The 19,568-nt window shown below is 36.4% G+C and overlaps 1 protein-coding gene across 4 annotated transcripts in view; it reads left to right on the top strand.

Annotated features, from left to right (window-relative positions):
• The window catches only part of RASSF8 (Ras association domain family member 8), a 127,105-nt gene that overhangs the window by 89,995 nt on the left and 17,542 nt on the right, over positions 1–19,568 (top strand). For all 4 annotated transcript variants that reach the window (XM_087442660.1, XM_087442662.1, XM_087442661.1 and 1 more), the window contains one exon: positions 19,123–19,328. In XM_087442660.1, coding sequence (XP_087298786.1) covers positions 19,226–19,328 — 103 coding nt within the window. In that variant the 5' untranslated portion in view covers positions 19,123–19,225. The remainder of the gene's footprint in view (positions 1–19,122; positions 19,329–19,568) is intronic.

Here is a 19,568-nt window from a genome sequence, read left to right as displayed (position 1 = left end):
TTTAAAAGTATCTTCAACGTACACCTTCATCGTTATTACCCAGGACACATTAAAAAAAAAAAAAAAAAGTTACTTGTATAACCTACTCTTTAATTCCCAAGATTAATTTGGGAAAATAATTCAAAATGCTTTGTTCTTTAAAATGTTCTTGTTGTTGTTGTTTTTTTTTTTAAAAAACACCATTTAAAAGGGAACGTATTTAATTTGCTTCGTTTCCAACCAGATATAATTAGTGCTCAGTGAAGCCTTAGCTCCCAGTGCACAAAACTAGGACATTGCTTTGTCTCTCGTTGGTTTTATTTAATTTGACTTTAGTGTCTTCACAATGAATTTATTGGCCTGATAAATTACTCCTTTGTTTTCAAAGACAAATCCTTCCTCTCACTCAAGTCTGTGTCAGTCTTTTCTACTTAGAGCTTTGTGGAACATTCACAGATATTTATTCTTCCCACATAATTGTAGGACTTTTTTGCTTATTCTCCTAGAAAATGTTTATATTCGTAAAGTTTGTTTTTGAGTTGCCCTTTTTTTTTTTTAACTATTTTAATGGCACTCACAATGTGAAGCATTAGAATCATAGAACTGGAAGGGACATCATGGGTGTTCCTTGTGATTGGGCAGGGGACATGATCCAAGGCTGTGGGTTTCTCTGAGGCTCCTCCTCTCATGAAATTTAGCATATTGCTCAGGGTTCGAACTCAGAAGGTCAATTCTTAAGGTGACTTTCATGGCATCCTCAGAAGAATTAGCTTTGCTAAGTAGATAGGACAGTCTCCGTTCCTTGGTTTTGCTTAGGCAAGTGGAAGGTGGCCTTTGTTTGGCTGCTGCTTATAGTTCCCTTGTGATGAATCTGGGAGATCATGCGGGGTCTGAGTAGGTAGAGTCCTAATTTCAATGGTAGACTCCTCTTGAGGCTGGGTGCTGGAGGACTGAAGACTAGAGACCTAAGTTCTTCACCTAGTTCTTTTACCTTAACTCTTGAACAGAGCAGTTAACCTCAGCTGTTTGGTGTTTTGTTTTGTTTTGTTTTTGATGGTGGTGGTGGTGGGAGGGGGTGTTACAAAATGATGATGATAACTGCTTTGATAACGATAACTGCTTTGCCTGACTTTATAAATTATCTAACAGTTGTTAACACTATTTGAATTTTTCAGGCTAAAAAATAGAAAGGGTTATCTCAAGAGTTATAATGATTCTCATGCTATAACCTGTTGCCCATTGTGTAAAACTTCATGATGCATTAACAGTACTAGTAATTGATGATTTCCATGTCATCTTCCACTGATTTTTCTAATAGTATGATTTTCATGTCAGTGGTCTTGCCCTGTTACTTTTGAAGGAATCAGCCTATGACCTGGGAGTTGAGGGATGACTTTTGCTTTTACTTGTTATTTAGTTCTTGAGTTGATTTATTTAGATAGAAGTATAACTAATGGCCTGATTTAGAGAAATCAATTGATTTGCCTAGATATAATAAATAACTATAGAAAGAAAAATAATATATATATTTTTTTAATGTATAACTACACGTGTTGCTGAAAGTCTGGCACTGGGTAGTACTGTGATGAACAAAGAGCGTGTGAATCACATCATGCATTTAAAATTAAATCAGAATTGCATTTTCTTGACTTGGCTCACTCTCTCCACAAATTTATCTGAGTGTTAGATTCATTTAAACGGTGGCTTTTTTTGTTTGTTTTTGGTAATCTCATTGTTTTTGCTTTTTTAGTTGTTGAATCATAACTCTAAATGTATTAGTCTTCTTGATTTTAAAAAAGCAAATTAGGACATTGTTTATCTCTTACCATAAGATTTTTGGTTCAATAGCTAAGCACAAATAATTGGTTCCTTGGATTTGAATCAAAAAAATTAGCAACTTCATTCTCTTAGTCGTTTTGCCTCTACTTGGTAAATTTTGAGTGGTGGAAAAACTTCCAAAGAGAGTTCGTTTATTTTTCTACTAGTGCTTCAGTTGACTTGCTATAGACAGACACTTCTTGACTGGGAAAACATCTATCCCATGCTACAATGCTGAAACCTCCTTAATGCCCCTCCCTCACTCCACCTCCTCAGCAGTCAATTCCTTAGGCCTTGCATCTTTGATTCCCATTTTATTAGTAAGGTAACTGCTGACTCTTTATTGGATTGAGACTTTTTGTTGTTTTCTGAGCACTGAATATATTGATATAGAACTGACATGAATATTTTATTTCAGTTTGTTAGATCATGATTAGCATGGTTTTTATGTGATTTTTTTTTCATAGTTTACAATTTACTAATTTATTTAATCTCTTTTCCCCTGAATATGTTAATCTCTTTTCCCCTGAATATGTTGTCATCCATCCATCACATTGAAACACAAGCCAGGAGATTTTGAGGATTTCTTACATTAGCTGTTTTTTTTTTTTTTTTTTTTTGGTGAGGAAGGTTGACCCTGAGCTAACATCTGTTGCCAATCTTCCTCTTTTTTTTTTTTTTTTTTTTTGCTTGAGGAAGATTGTTCCTGAGCTAACATCTGTGCCACTCTTACTCTGTTTTGTATGTGGGTTGCCACTACAGGATGGCTTGACGAGCAGTATGTAGGACCAAGCCCGGGATCCAAGCCCGGGAACCCTGGGCCACCACCGAAGCAGAGCATGTGAACCTAACCACTACGCCACCGGGCCAGCCCCTTACATTAGCTTTTGTATATACAGCTTTTAGAGTGTTTCATTGGTTAGTTAGTTCCTTAGAACTCTGTACTCCTTACTTCCTTGGATTAATATCATTATGGATTTGTGGAAATTCAGGCCATCAGAAATGCATAGATCTCCCAGCTTTGACGTTGATGGTTGTGTAACTTGAACGGTTATCATTAATTTAGTGAGCATGCACTGTCTTCACAAGATTAGCAGTTAGGAAGAAGAGAAGCCTGATTTCTAGTTTAAACTTTGGTTAAGGAAGCGGGGAGAGAGAGAGTGTGTGTGTGTGTGTGTGGGTTCATTGGTATACATCTGTACGCACATACACACACACATATTTATATATACACTCACATATACCCCTACTTTACAATACTAAATCGTAAGTCTTAGGTCAGTCTTAAAATGGAAGCACAGGACAGCCTGATGTAAATTTGTACAATAATGCTAAAGAGATACTATTTAAGGGAATAGAATATACTTGAGTGAGTTTTATAGCTTTATGTCACCTCTCTGATGCTTTGATGTGTCTTCTCAGCTCTAGATGCAGATTTCTGATTTTGCTGGATAGCTCTACAGAAGTATTTATTGCTCTTACAAATTCAAAATATCCAAAACTTAATAACTTTACTTATGGCAGAATCATACTGAGAAAATGAATTGCTAGTTATTAAAAATGTTTTGGAACTTTTAGAGCCTAGTTTTTAAAAATGAAATGAGGTATCTGTTTAATTTAATTATTTTTCTAAGATAACATAGTTATAAATCAAAAAAGGTTAGTTTATCTTTTCCTCACCTAAATGAGCTAAACATAGCAATTTAAGAACTTGTTGACTGAGAAAACAAATAACATATTTGAAGGAACGCTTGGGAAAAGAGCATATGTTGCGTTCCCTCTGTGTATTCCTGAGCTATGAAATGGAAGAGAATATTAGCCACAGATCTATCTATGGCTCTGTTTGTCTTCATAATCTTAGACAAGTTATTCAGATAGGTAATTATAAACCAGAATCTGAAGATGGCTTGAGAAGTCTGTGCTGTTTACTTTATCAATTCCTTTGTTTTGATTTCATTAGATTCCTTACATTCTTTTTATTAAAACCCTCTGAGTTTGTAGGGTGGAACATGTCTTTCTTTTTGACTGGTGACATTGGGCCTATTTTGATTAATTTGTTTTTAGGGAGGGAGAGGCTTTGCTTAAGTGATGAGGTGTTGAGAAAGAGCTTTGTCAGGAGAATTTTACACTACATTGATTTTTTTTTCCATTTCTAAACAACATTAGACATTATTTTTTGCAGTTATTATTCTATCTGCTCCTTCATAAGTATGATTTACTTGCACATTTCCTTTCACTGAGTATTTAAAAATTAATATCCATAAAATTATTTCAATTAAATGTTTTATTTAAGATTACATGGAAACCACAAATTGTAGATTAAAACAATAGTATTCTTTCTTTAGATACTATCTTGGGATATGTTTAAGAATTTTATGGGGCCAGCCCAGTGGCACAGCAGTTAAGTTTGTGTGTTCTGCTTCAGCGGCCCAGGGTTCCCCGGTTCGGATCCTGGGCATGGACCTACTCACTGCTCATCAAGCCACGCTGAGGCAGTGTCCCACATAGAAGAGCTATAACTCTACGACTATGATATACAACTATGTACTGGGGCTTTGGGGAGGAAAAAAGTAAAGGAGGAAGATTGGCAACAGATATTAGCACAAGGTCAATCTTCCTCAAAAAATAAAAAAACAATTTTACCATGTGGTGTAATATTCACAGTAGCATCATTAATAGTAAGATTTAAGGTTTATTTCAGGAGCTTAAATCAGTACTGCAGGGCTGGGCTCAAAATACTTGAATGTCAATTTTGTCACGTCTGGGTTCACACTGACACTTTCTCATTAGTACTGTGCTTTTTTCCCCAGTTAAATGTAAACTGTCAGTTTCTGTCCCATGCAGTTAGCATCTGTGTTATGCAACAAACACATATGGTACACCCACTGTGTGTTAGCCATTGTGCTGAGGGGTTCAGGAGGTAGTATGGGCATCAGAGGAGTTAAGCAGATAAGGAATTTGAGAGTTGCCATGATAAACCAAAAACCCAGTGCTTTGGAAGCACAGGGCAGAGTGGCCACCTCCAGATCAGAAGAGGGACCAAAAGATTGCGGAAAGATGCCTGGAAGGAGGCTAAAGTGAGTTTGAAAGATGTACAAGAATCAGAAGCGTTTTCCAAGGAGAGAGAGCAGCATATGCAGTGCAGAGATGCTTGAGAGAGTATTTTCAAAGAACTGAAGTGTCCTGGCGTAAGATTTATGGGAAACGGGGAGAGTTGCAAGATGATCAAGAGGTAGTACATAGGGACGTGTGAGAAGTTTAGATATTGTCCTGAAGGCAGTGGAAAGCCATTGCAGGATTCTGAGCAGGAGCGTGGAACCAAATTTGTATTTAAGAAAGATTTTCTCTAGCAATAATATATAAAATGGATGTGCAAGGGGAGAGGCAGGATGGGAAGGCAGGGGCATCAGTTAGCAGGCAGTTGCAGAATGCAGCAATTCCTCTCCCAGCTACAAGTGTTCAAAGCAGCATTATTTGTAATAACCAAAAACTGGAACAACCCAAATGTCCATCCACAGTAGATAGATAAATAAATTGTGGTGTATTTATACAATGGAAATCTCTACTGCAGTGAGAAAGAATGAACGACTGCTATGCACAGCAACATGGATGAAGCTCAGCAAACACACTGTTACGCCAAAGAAACCAGACACAACTTCATACAATCTAGTCCATTTGTACAAAATTCAGAAACAGGCGAATCTAGTCTGTGATGATACAGGTCACAATAATGGTTACCTTTCCAGGAGGGGGTCAGGACTAGGAGAGGGGTTCCTCTCGATCTTGGAAATGATTAGACGGGTGTGTTGCTTTGTGAAAATTCATCACACTTAAGATTTCTGAATTTTTGTGTAGTATGTTATATTTCAATTGAAATGTTTCTTTAAAAATCCAGTTTTCTCAACTGCTAGGCTTGTACACTCTGCCAATACCATTCCCAGCCCCTTCTATCTAAATAGTGACTTACTACCTTGCTGCTGCTTTCCTCCCACTTTGCAACTTAGTGAGGCAGTGGGAGATTTTTGTGACCACTGGAGTAATCCTTGGCCATTTTCTTTTGACCCATTTCAGTCCCTGGGGTGATACTTCTCCTGCAAGCAACCTTTGCCAGGATAACTGCTGGATTAGCAATGCTTGAGCTGTGCTCTCTGCTCTGAAAATGTAGGACTTGATGAACTATAAACACATTGTGGAAATCAGATATTCTAATAAAATGCAAATAAATTTATTTATACATAGCAAAAGCTAGGGGTTTTTTCCCCCTTACACAAGCAGTTTAATTTGGAAAGTGTGTTGGGATTTTAAGCAGTTAATTGCTTCAGTAGCTGTACGCTACAGTTGAGCCATTTATATTTATTCATGGGCTCTAGATTAGGTGTATAGCTTTCCTCATTCAATCTGACTGCTGATTGACAAGTCACAGCCATCTTCACCTGGCGCTGTAGTTTCAGTAAAGAGCAGGGACTAGGCCTAAGCCCAATTCTATAATTAGAATATTGCCAAGTAGAGTACCACTTTAGTCAGCATCACTGATAATTTTTACAATAAATATCAGTTCTTTTGCCCTGCAGTTTCACAGTACACATCTCAAACTTAGCATCTATCATCAGTAATACTGAATGCCCACAAAACAGTGCGACACTTCCTAGATTATTTGAAGCCCAAAACTTCCCCAGCTAATTTCAGAGCAGCACACAGGATCTCTTTAAAGAGAGTGACAACTAAAGATAGTGTGAAGAATAAAATGTGACAGTTTGGAACAATAGCATTATTTGTTTTGTTACATTGAATAATTAACCTCTTTATTAAAATTTTATTACAATGAACAATACCTTTCACTTTAAGATATCGTCGAAAGATGCACCTATTTTTGCACGTCGTCTAAGGATTTAATTATTTAATTGACTTAGATTTTCTTCAGGAAATAAGTAGAACAAGCAAAATTATTCTTGACTCTTAAAGATTAAGGGAAAACTACCTTTCCAAATTGTTTGAATGGATGCTTTTTTTATTTTCTATGAACTGAAATATTTTTGGTTTGACAAAGATAATTAGGGATCATGCATTTTTAGTTTTGCCAAATATAATTTCTGTCTTTCATACTCTTAAAGCATTTAATACTTTATCAACTGAATAAGTATAGTAATAAAATTTTCAGCTTTATATACTGTGTTAATTAAATCTTAAAATTGAAATAAGTGGTTTAAAGTCTGGCAACCACTTTGATCCAGGAGTCAGGCACTCAAATTTTCCTTAATTATATATATTTATGTATTACTCTTTCCTCTCAAAATTATTTTATTTTGGCTTTGAAATTTTTACTTACTAATTTAGCTTAGAAGTATATATCTGCAAAGGAACATGTTTTGACATATAAAGTTTAGCTATTTGAAGTCACCATTCTAGCCATAAGTCAAAACGAAGTTTTTGTACGTACTTCATTATAACTATAAAAATGGGCTTATTTGTCAGAAGTATTGGGCTCAATATTTAAAATATTATGAATGAGAAGTCCATAGTGACCTTGGCTTCATGGATAAAAAATAAATTTATTATTATCCCCTATTAAGTAAAATGGTGTATTTCATTGCAGAATGTCGTAAATACTAAATTTAGGAAATAGATCCTTTATACCTGAATGGTGACTATAAAGTATTGAACATAATTTGCCATCACTCAAATGGATAAAAATCATGAAGGAAGTAGCTCATATCTATTCAGGTGTGGAGAAGAAAAATGATTCTGCCTTGCAAACAACTTGTTGTAGTGGAAAGGACATGGATGCTGGGGGTCTGATAACATTTGGATTCATACCCAAGCTCAATTCCTGCTTTACTGAGCAAAGGAGACTGGGAGGAGCAGTTTTCAGCAAGAACCTCAGAGTCATATATTCTTTATTAAATCCAATTTGATTATTGACCACCAGCTCTTTGCTTCTTCTCAGTTTTGTGGCAATAATTAGGCTAAGTATATCATTCAGCTCAGTAGTATTGGAATTTATAGCTCGCATGGTCACATCTACTTGATTACTTTCTTTCCTGAGCAAGGACTGGTGATGGTAGATCTTCTGGCAAACTTTACTAATAAATAACATTATTTCGTAAATATGGGTAACTTTTTAGTACTTATGAGCATCATCAGATTTGGATCTACCACTTGCTGGCTGAGTGACTCTGGATGAGTTACTGATTTTTCTATACCTCACTTTCCTCATTTGTTTCATAAGAATTCATGTCACATAGAGATACAGATGGGTATTGAAAGGATTAAAGAAAATAGTGTATATTTAAAATAGTTAGCTTTGCATCTGTCACATAGTAAGAGTTCAGTAAGTGTTAGCTATTTATTATTCTTATTGGTGTTGCTAGATTCAGTAACAAAGACGTTTTCATTTCAATGGTTGGTTTACAATGAAGGTACCAAAGTGTATCTGCTCAAGGAGGAATATCACAAATCTGTTTGTACTTAAATCTATCTTTTAAAATATCACCAAGTTTTCAATAATTTTTTTTCAGAAGTACATTATAGCATTATTGTTCACTGCCAGTTTTCTAATGATTGGGAAAGAGAGCCACGAAATAGCACATGTAGTAAAAAGCATGATTTAATTGATGCCAGAATTCCGAGTTTTTCACATAAGACTTGGAGAGTGTGGTCTCTTATACCAGTCCTGAGAGCTCTAACAGGAGTTAAATCATCACAACACTTGGCACTACACACATGCCTCCATCTATCTCTGAAAGTCCACAAAGTAGACTGGGACCCTAACAGAAGATAAAATTGCAAAACAGATGGTTTTCTATATTCTTTTTTTATAATACTGCAGCAAGAAATGGAACCCAAGGGTATATTACTTATTTTTTTTTTTTACTTAAGAGATTTTGTGCCAGTAAAATCAAGTTGTAAGGTCCCCTACTGTTCCACCTTCCATAAACATTTAAGAAAATTAGCAAGAACAGACCACACATAGTTTTTTCATGCTGATATTCTTATATCAGTGGTAATCCCCATTTTATGGTCTGTTTTAACTAGAGTTCTTTACAAGAGAAACTTTCTCAGCATCTTCTATACTGCACTTAATTTATTTCAATAAATCCAAAGCTTAATCATCTAATTTCAGTTTTCAGAATAATCTAAATTAATGCTATTCCAAAGATTGGCCAACATCTATCCATGTGACCTTGATCAAGTGCTATGATTTGGCCAGGCCTCAGTTTTCTATGTTCAGTGAAACGATCGTACTAGTTGATAGCCAGTGGGTTGCTAGCTCTGAAAGGCAAGATATCTTACCCATTTGGTTTCAGTGAACTCTATGAAATGGGTAACCTTTACATGTCTGGAGAAAGTGCCATCATGTGCCCATCCCTCTCTGACATCTCTAGGTATGAGGAGTCCACAACTTCCTTAGAACTTACACCAAGTAGAGCCAAATGTATTTTTTGTGTGTGTGAGGAAGATCAGCCCTGAGCTAACATCCATACTAATCCTCCTCTTTTTGCTGAGGAAGACTGGCTCTGAGCTAACATCTATCGCCAATCCTCCTCCTTTTTCCCCCCAAAGCCCCAGTAGATAGTTGTATGTCATAGTTGCACATCCTTCTAGTTGCTGTACGTGGGACGCAGCCTCAGCGTGGCTGGAGAAGTGGTGCGTCGGTGCGCGCCCGGGATCTGAACCCGGGCCACCAGTAGCAGAGCGCACGCACTTAACTGCTAAGCCACAGGGCCGGCCCTGAGCCAAATGTATTTTTGTGTGTTGTTGGTAGGCTTGTGACTTGGGAAGACTATGGCAAGGCTGGAATGGTAGAAAGGAAAGAAGAAAAGAAGAAAGATGCGTATGCTGAGATTGGTGGCATTTGTGTGGAATGGTGGCATTCCAGTTAAAGTGGACTCAGGGCTACTACCACTAGAGAGATTGCGACCATTAGGAATTGGCTTCCAGTGGGGGCTATAGGGCCCATTGGAGGCCTTGACCTAGACTAAATTATATGTTTCTGTGTGTTGATTTTAGTTTGTTTCCATCACTTTTATGACATCCCTTCATACCCACCAAGTGGCCGTTGTTTCATGACACCCATGGATCTCTGGCCTGTCTCCATGTTTCTTCTCCTGTCACCCTTTTCAAGGTATGATGTTCCAGGCTTCCATTCGCAAGCAAAACACTTGCTTTATTAGTATTCTGTCAGCTAGAAGTCAAAGAAGAATTCAATCTATAAACATCTTTGTGTTTCCATGGGATATTAGAATGATTTTACACATGGTAATCATTTTGAGGGGAATAGGGAAGAAATGACTTTTTGGTGGTATCAGTATATTAGACTGGTAAAAGGAATTATTTTGAAGCAGAGCTTACTTTTGAGACTAGCCTTGGTTATTGGAAACAGCTCTCTATTTTCTAAAATGGGTAATTGTAAAGATTTTGCTTTTTTTAAAATTATAATTATTACATAGAAATCTGTATTTCTGCCCAGAGGTTTAATTGACAAGTCAAAAAAATTACCCAAATTGTTAGTCCAGAAATAAGTACCATCCTGGCAAAGTATTGCATTCCCAAAAGGTTTTTGAAACTGTTTTATAAACTGTTAGTTAACACCTCTGGGTGGATATAGGAGAAGTCTCCATTTCAAAGTCGTAGATATGGATTTAATATTATACATGATTTAGAAAAATATAATTGTCAGTGAGCTATCTGGAGATGGGCTTTGAATAAGAAACAACTGAAAGTAATGGCTCTTGTAGCACTGAATTTGATGCTAAATAAAAAACTCAAGTTACTAGTTATATTCACTTTAAAAGTCTATTTCTTTTTAGAAAAAACGTAGTTCTTAATAGAAGGATCAATATTTTCATACCAATAACTTTAACTTGATTCATATCATATTTATACTAGATGCAACTGAAATTTTTTAATATGGATGCTAATCCTGATTATCATTTCTAATCTCCATTTAAAAACTTTGAGAGTGTTCACTTGTCTTAGGTACATGGTGTTATTACACCATGTCTTTATTTAGGTGTCTTTATTTTTAGATGCTCTTATTAAAATAATAATAGTATTTCCAGAATTTTCCTTTTCTATTGATTTTTTCTTTTCTATTGATTTTTTAAAGTTCCTAGTGTTTAGGAGTTATAATTTTCATTTCTATACACAGAACTAACTTTTGTTGAATTCATACTTTGTGCCAAACCCTGCACTAGGTCCATTAAAAAAAAAAAAAGACATTTCATTTCTCACAAATGCCACTTGAAAAGTTATGCATCTTGACAGAAGTCACCCAGTAAGTAGTAGACTCAGGATTGAACCTCGGTGCGTGAATCCGTGTTCCTTTGGGAAAAAATGGCTTATTCCAGAAAGTAGTTTTTAATGGTGTGAACTTAAAGAAAATGCCTGAAATCTCTAAGAAGCTTTGCTTTGCATTTAAGGCAAGAGTTAAAATTATCACAAACATGCAAACAAATTTTACTTAGGACTCTTTATTAAAAATAAATCTGGATGTAATTTTCCGAAACTGGAGGAATAATTTGTTGGTGCTGAAAAATAAACCTGACCATCAGGCACTCATTTTGCTGGCATGTGCGTTTATTTATCATAGGTTGTCTAAATTAAAACTTTAGTTTCCTAGCATGACTCAGTTGGTTTACCTCCTTTCTTTCTCCTGGAATGGCAAGTTTGTACATGTTGTCTGATCGTTGTTTATTGATAGAAATAAGTTTCCAGGAGATGATAGATGAGATTTCTTAGTGTAACTTAGGGCATTTTACAACCATTTGTTTGGGTACAGCGAATCCTTCTGGAGAAGCCTGCCTTATTCATTCTTTAGTTTCTTTATTCATCCCAGTTTTGAATCTATGTCCCTAAATTACTAGGTTTATGACCTTAGGAGAGTTAGTTATTTAAGCTCTCTGAGACTCATTTTTCTCATCTTTAGAATGTGTTGTGAGGAGTAAATGAGACATGATACATGATACACCGTGCTTAGCAGATAGTAAGTCCTTATGCCATTCCTTGCCATAATTGCAGGATGGTCACTTGAGCATGAAATACTTGGGAAATGTTAAATCATTGCATGTGTTTGAATGCTGTGACTTGAGCATGATGAATAGTAGAGGGAAAAGCATGGGTTTGTTGGATTTAATAATATACGGAGATTGCTTAGCATTGTAAACTTTTGAAAGCATACTATCAAAGAAAAAAATCACATGATTTGGACGGGTCTCTAAAAAGAAACATACAAAACTCATCTTTAGAAGAGATGGCATAATCATGGCAATGAAGACTTTTCATATAGAGAAAGAGAAAAGCTCGAGTTCTATTAAATTTCCTCATTTGTTCTATATTGTTCCTACAAGTAAAACTTGGAACAGTGTATCCATCACCACTTCTAGGTGCCTCAAAATACATTAAAGGGCTGGCAGAAATCTTATTTTATATATAGGCATATTTTCCAAAAGTTGGTAATTTATATCCTGTAGTTCAGTGGGATATTTTATAGGCACTGTGCCCCTTTTCCACTCCCCGTTCCCCCCATGCTAAGTCACTGAGTAAGTTTAACAAAATTTAACCATTTTCTCTTCTGTGGGGTATCAGAACCGTTATCTCGCTGTGCATTGTCTCCCAGAGACATGTGTTATGAAATGTTTCCCAAAATTGTTGAACTCTGCAACCTTATTTCCCTGTGGTGCATCTCACGGGACTACTGTTCTCAAGAATTCATTTTGGGAGGAGCTTATTTATATTGCTAAGGTCATCTTCCTTAGCACTCACTTTTAATATTGTGTACCTTTTTATAACCTACTTTCTGTGACACCATTTGCAGATCTGCATTATAGCAAAATAATGAGTTTGCTAAAAGCAACTTACATTTAACTGGGTTTCCAAAATACAAAACCAGCGAGTCGTAAACTTGCATCACCTGACCACTGCAGTTCAGGGGCAGGTGGTCTGTGACTGGTTTCTGAGGCCGTTTTCCAGAAACTGTGACCTGTATCTACCAAGCGCTGTTTCCTGAGCCCTCCCTTCCTTCCTAATGTGTTTTCACTCTCTCACCTCCGCTGTCTCCCACGTTGTGCTTCATCCTGTCATGTTCTCCGGGTTCCTTTCCCATCTCCTCGAGTACCTATAGACATTCTTTCCTTACCTCAGTAATCATTTGAACATTAAAAAGTTAAGATTTTTTTAGTCAGTAACAGTTGTTCTACGTAACTTCATTTAATTCCCACATCCAATTAGTTTTAGCATGAGGTAATCTCAACTCCCTTTAGTTTTTATTTTTTTACCAGTTTTCTATAGAAAGGAGAATTTTAATACCCGATTATGAGTAGTTCTAATAAGTACTGTTCAGAATATACTGTGTTCATTTGCTGAATCTCTTTCTCTGATGCCAAAAGAACTAGTGGCTAGCATCAGTACTGGATTTAATTAAAGTAAGTAGTCTGTGAAGATTTTATTATAACCCAGTTTATCTGTTTACTGTTTTTGCAAAGAATGAGATATGCAGTAACCTCAGATCCTGAGCAACACTAGCAATGAAAGAGCTGTGGAAATTGGCGGTAGGCCACCTGTGTGCTTGTGTCTAGTGTCCAGGGAGTGATGGAGTTTGCTCAGCAGCTTGATGGTTGCCGTCACAAGGAAGTTATGCCATTTAAAAGTGTGCGGTCAATTCTTGCTATTCATGACAGCCTTTGGTCACAACAGTTTCATCGACTGATCAATACCACCTTGTTTTATGTATTTTTCTGTTGAAAGACACCTTATTTAGTATATATTGTTGATTCGTTAACATTGAACTCACAACCAACAGCACCATAACTCACGCCTGAATGAAACTTCTGTAACAACACATATTTTTGTCTATAAGTCACATCATAGCCTTCTTGCACTTAGGAACCCTAGACAGCACTTCAGCACAATGCTTTGGAAAACACAGTGCACAAATATGGCACTAAATAGACGGAGAAAAGGACGCTTGTTGGCGGTATGAGAGCTGAAACAAGAAGGCAGAGGCCTCAGCTGGGAACGTGTGCGTCAGGCAACTCGAATTTTTCACTGCTGTATACGTGTCTGCAAATGACCATGCAAGTGCCACAAATATTGATTTAGGGTTATAAATAAATTTTAGCAAGTGGGTGAATTCACAAATAAGGAATCCACGAATAACGAGGATTGACTGTAATTGCTTTATTAAAGCTCTGGTCTTGGGGGAATATGTCTCCACAAATGCAGATGCTTAATTCCAATAGGCTTTTAAAATAACAAATGGTTCTTAGCTAAGGAATACTTGTTCCCTAGTAGCATGTTACTAATAAGCCTAGTTATTTATTGTAAAAATTATTAAAATAATAGTGACTTGAATATAGACCTCAAAATGAAAACAATAACTGAACGCTATTAATACCCTTGCAGTAGAACCTTACTTCTACCTACATCACTGTTTCCATGGAAAAGTTTATTCCAAATTCTGAGATGCCAAAGCCCTTTTGCTTCCTGAATCCTTAGTTCCAATGAAGACCAACTCACCACATGCACCTACAGTGTAGGACTTCCTTCTTCCCCTCTAGTCTAGTTCTGGGGCTGGGAACAGAGCTGTAGGAGAGGGACTCTGGAGGGTGCGAAGGAAAGAACAAGGTTGCAGCTCCTAGAAGGGAGTACTAGGGGCTTCTGCTGGGAAGACAGAGAGACAGATTCTTCCAATGACTCTCCATAGCACCACGATTTTTAGGGAAGCTAGGGATGATTGTCAGGACAGCCCGAACTTGACAGAAGCCAGATGCTAAAAATGGTGGCCTGCCTAGAAATAAAATTTTGGACCATGTGGTTCATTGATCTGATCCATCAGGACATTTCCTACCCTCCTTAAGGATTCAGTTTGAGAGATATTATCAGTCCTGTTAAAATGAAAACGCAGACACTGGTCTTCTCTGATGAGCCATGGTGGGAAGTCTCTGATCAAGAGGATAAATGCCCTGCAAGTTTATATTGACTAAGCAGTATGATGCTCAGTGTTTTCCCACAAAGTGTTTTTCAACAGATGTAGATATGTTTTATGTTCATTTGTATTCTCTTAATGATTCAAAGTTTGAGTGAAACAGTGATAATTCAGATAGGAAAATATGTGGTGGTGTGCTAAAACCTTACAGTACTTAAAAAAGAGCCTCACAGGTTTCTTTTAAATGACAGGTTTCTTTAGGGGGAGGGAGACTTTTAATGAGATCTGCTGTCTTTCTTATTAAGTTTCCCAAATTTAAGATCTTTTAATGAAAAATAAGGGACTAGGTATTAAATAGATTTTAATTCAGCTGAGTTTTTTTTATTTTGATAAGATACTTTAATTTTAATATATTAATTTAACACAATATATTAATGTTTGACCATTTTTTAATCTTAATTTTATCCCAAGAAAATAATACACAATTCTATTTTTAGTAAATAGAGTGCCTAGCGGAGAAGGAAACAAATTTTGTTTTAAAGCAGAACTCTTCTGTTGCCTTTCCTTAAATCTTCTCTAAATGGATTGAGGACAGCATATAAACCTCCTATTTGAAATTTGGAGAGCTCCCCAGCCGATTAAATGCTCAGAGAAGTCTAACTGTAAAGGAACTTGTATAACTTTATTTACTGGATTTCTTACATTTCTTAGCCTTTGGAACCCTTTTTTCCCTCAGAAACTTATTTTTTTTAATTTAATTATTTTATTGAGATCATATTGGCTTATAACATTCTGTAAATTTCAGGTGTACATTATTATATTTCAGTTTCTGTATAGACTGCATCATGTGCACCACCAATAGTCTAGTTTTTATCCATCACCATATATATGTGCCCCTTTACCTCGTTCATCCTCCCCCTTGTTTGCCTCCCCCTACCCCCTTCCCCTCTGGTAACCAATAATCTGTTCTCCTTATCCATGTGTTTGTTTATCTTCCACATATGCGTGAAATCATATGATGTTTGTCTTTCTCTGTCTGGCTTATTTCACTAAACATAATACCCTGAAGGTCCATCCATGTTGTTGCAAATGGCACGATTTTGTCTTTTTTATGGCTGAGTAGTAGTCCATTGTATATATATACCACATTTTCTTTTTCCATTCTTCTGTTCACGGGCACTTGGGTTGCTTCTACATATTGGCTGTTGTGAATAATGCTGCGATGAACATAAGGATGGATAAATCTCTTCTAATTGTTGATTTCATGTTCTTTGGATAAATACCCAGTAGTGCTGGATCATATAGTATTTCTATTTTTGATTTTTTGAGAACTCTCCATACTGTTTTCCATAGTGGCATTCCCACCAGCAGTGTATGAGGGTTCCCTTTTCTCTACATCCTCTCCAACACTTGTCTTGTTAATTATAGCCATTCTGATGGCTGTGAGGTGATATCTCATTGTAATTTGATTTCTATTTCCCTAATAAGTAGTGATGTTGAACCTCTTTTCACGTGCCTGTTGGCCTTCTGTATATCTTCTTTGGAAGAATGTCTGTTCCTATCCTTTTGCCCATTTTTTGATTGGGTTGTTTGTTTTTTGTTGTTGAGTTGTATGAGTTCTTTATATATTTTGGAAATTAACCACTTGTCAGATATATGATTTGCAAATATTTTCTCCCAGTTGGTGGGTTGTCTTTTCATTTTGTTCATGGTTTCCTTTGCCTTGCAGAAGCTTTTTAGTGTAATGTAGTCCCATTTGTTTATTTTTCTTTTGTTTCCTATGCCTGAGGAGATGTGGTATTCAAAAAGATACTGCTAAGACTGATGTCAGAGAGTGTTCTGCCTATATTTTCTTTTAGAAGTTTTATGGTTTCAGGTCTTACATTCAAGTCTTTAATCCATTTTAATTAATTTTTGTGTATGGTGTAAGATAAGTGTCTACTTTCATTCTTTTGCATGTGGCTGTCCAGTTTTCTCAGCACCGTTTATTGAAGAGACTTTCCTTTCTCCATTGTATGTTCTTGGCTCCTTTGTCAAAGATTAGCTGTCTATAGATGTGTGAGTTTATTTCTAGACTCTCAATTCTGTTCCATTGATCTGTGTGTCTGTTTTTTTGCCAGTACTATTTTGTTTTGATTACTATAGCTTTGTAGTATAATTTGAATTCAGAGTGTTAAACCTCCAACTTTGTTCTTTTTTCTCAAGATTGTTTTGGCTATTTGGGGTCTTTCATTGTTCCATATAAAGCTTAGGATTCTTTGTTCTATTTTCATGAAGAATGTTATGGGGATTCTGATTGGGATTGCATTGACTCTGTAGATTGCTTTTGCTTTAGGTAGATTGCTTTAACTATGCTTATTCTTCCAATCCATGAGCCTGGAATATCTTTCCATTTGTTTATGTCTTCTTTGATTTCTTTCAATAAATGTCTTATAATTTTCAGTGTGTAGGTCTTTCACTGCCTTGGTTAAATTTATTCCTAGGTATTTTATTCTTTTTGTTGCAGTTGTAAATGGGATTGTATTCTTGACTTCTCTTTCTGTTAGTTCATTATTAGCGTATAGAAATGCAACTGATTTTTGTAAGTTGATTTTGTACCCTGCAATATTGCTGTAGTTGTTTAATTATTTCTAATAGTTTTTTGGTGGATTCTTTAGGGTTTTCTATATATAGAATCATGTCATCTGCAGACAGAGTTTTCCTTCTTCCTTTCCAATTTGGATGCCTTTTATTTTTTTTTTCTTGCCTAATTGCTCTGGTTAAAACTTCCAGTACTATGTTGAAAAAGAGTGGTGACAGTGGGCACCCTTGTCTTATTCCTGTTCTCAGAGGAATAGCTTTCAGTTTTTCCCCATTGAGAATGATGTTGGCTGTAGGTTTGTCATATATGGCCTTTATTATGTTGAGGTAATTTCCTGGAACCCTTTTTGCCCCCAGAAACTTTTACATCTCACAGGACTTCATAACTGAGGAACATAGTTATGGGAATCAGCTTTTCAGAGGCAAGTGGCCCTTTCTCTGGTCATGTAGCGGGTTTAATGAAACCACCGTGGAGCTGCAGCATAGGCAGAGAGCTGAAGCAGCACACTGGGAAATTAACAATCAGTCCTTTCTCTTATTTTCAGGATGACAAAAAGTCTTTTTGTACCTTCTCTGGAGAAGGTACTTAGGTTTATTCTCCTTCACTTTACATGTGTTCTGACTCATCTACCCAGGTGACCAAATGGCCTAGAACTGTCTTAGGTCTTTTAAGAGATTGTACTAGGACTAAGTTACTGTTTGTAGTAAATTCTATTTTACAAGAAAAATTTTTAGTGTTTTTTAAATAAGCTTTTTAATAAGTCGTTAATCCTGAACACCAGTTCCATTATAAACCTTTAAACAAATTTAATTGTTCTTTTTAATTAAATTAATGCATCTCATAAACTTTAACATTCTTTTTTTTAAACAAAGAAATAGGAAGATCACAGCACAATGGACAAACAAATCACAAATTGATTAAAGATTTAACACAGGAAGAGTTGAGATTTTAAAAACTCACAGGAAAAAGAATTGTGTGTAATTTATTTTTAGCAGGCTAATAATAACATTCTAATCAATGGAAGAAATCAAGGCATTTGGTCTGACTATATGAGAATGTAGAAGTTTCTGCTTGGCATATAGTGCAGCTAAACAAAAAACCAAACATGGGGGAAGCACAGCAATATAACAGAAGGGTAAGGTTTATATTATTAGAATGACTTATAATTTAAGAAAATTATCAAACCCTAGTCAAATAATGAGAAAAGAACAAGCAGTTCATACATGCAGAAGTTGTCAGCCATCAAAGGAACTCATTTCCTTAACTAACATTTTCTGCACACCTGTGCCTTACACTGCAATTGGAGTTGGAGTTTCAGGGTGAAGACAACACTCTCGGTCCTTTGGGGAGAGAGGGAGGCAAGGGACATATTCAACAAAGGAATGCAAGGATTATGAAGATTCCTTTACAGATGCGGCAAGGCTGTGGAAACTGGTGCAATTATTGATGATTCCTAGAATGGCAAACTTTTTCTTTTATTTTCAACCTCAGAAATGATCCTAATGAAATAATTTTTTTTTAAAGAAACAGCTTATATATTGAGCAGTAGGGCTTGGTCAAGTAAATAAGGGTTTCTTTACCCAATAGAGACTGACTTTATGATTAAAATCATAATTATGAAAATGGTAGTAATGTGAAACAGTGTCATGATAGGTGGCTAGAGTTGCATTCATGCTCTGAACTCAGTTCTGGAAAATAAGTAAGCACATGCTTATTAATGGTAGTAGGATTATGATATATTAAAATTTGTTTTGTGTAGTATTTACTTCCTGGGAGGAGTATTAAGATTCATTTTATTAAAAATGTTTTTTCCTCTTTTTAGCTGACTACACAGACTCTGCCTTCTCCATGTTTCCGTAGCCAGAGACATGACCTGACACCTTGATGACCAGTCTCGGGGCCCTTGGGTGACTGGCTGGTGCACCATGGAACTTAAAGTGTGGGTGGATGGAGTTCAGAGGATTGTGTGTGGGGTCACCGAAGTCACAACTTGCCAGGAGGTTGTAATAGCCTTAGCTCAAGCGATAGGTAAGTGAGCCCTCTAGGTGTCCGAGATAAAGCGGGTCATGCTTCCTGTTGCTGTTCGCCTGTTTGTTTTAAACACAGATCTCTAGTGACTGTTGTTCATTTGGTTCCATGATACATCCCACAGGCACGCTTTCCTATCACTCTGCCCCTTGCTTAGGTAAATCTGTGAAGGCGCTTGTTCTCTGGCTCCCCCTGATTTTACTGATCTTGAGTCTAGAGTCTGCACTGTCTTCTCTTCTG

Source organism: Ceratotherium simum, chromosome 17, assembly GCF_057802395.1.
Source record: "Ceratotherium simum simum isolate JZ-2026a chromosome 17, ASM5780239v1, whole genome shotgun sequence".
NCBI classification, from domain to species: domain Eukaryota; kingdom Metazoa; phylum Chordata; class Mammalia; order Perissodactyla; family Rhinocerotidae; genus Ceratotherium; species Ceratotherium simum.
This window is presented reverse-complemented; position numbering and strand designations above follow the sequence as displayed.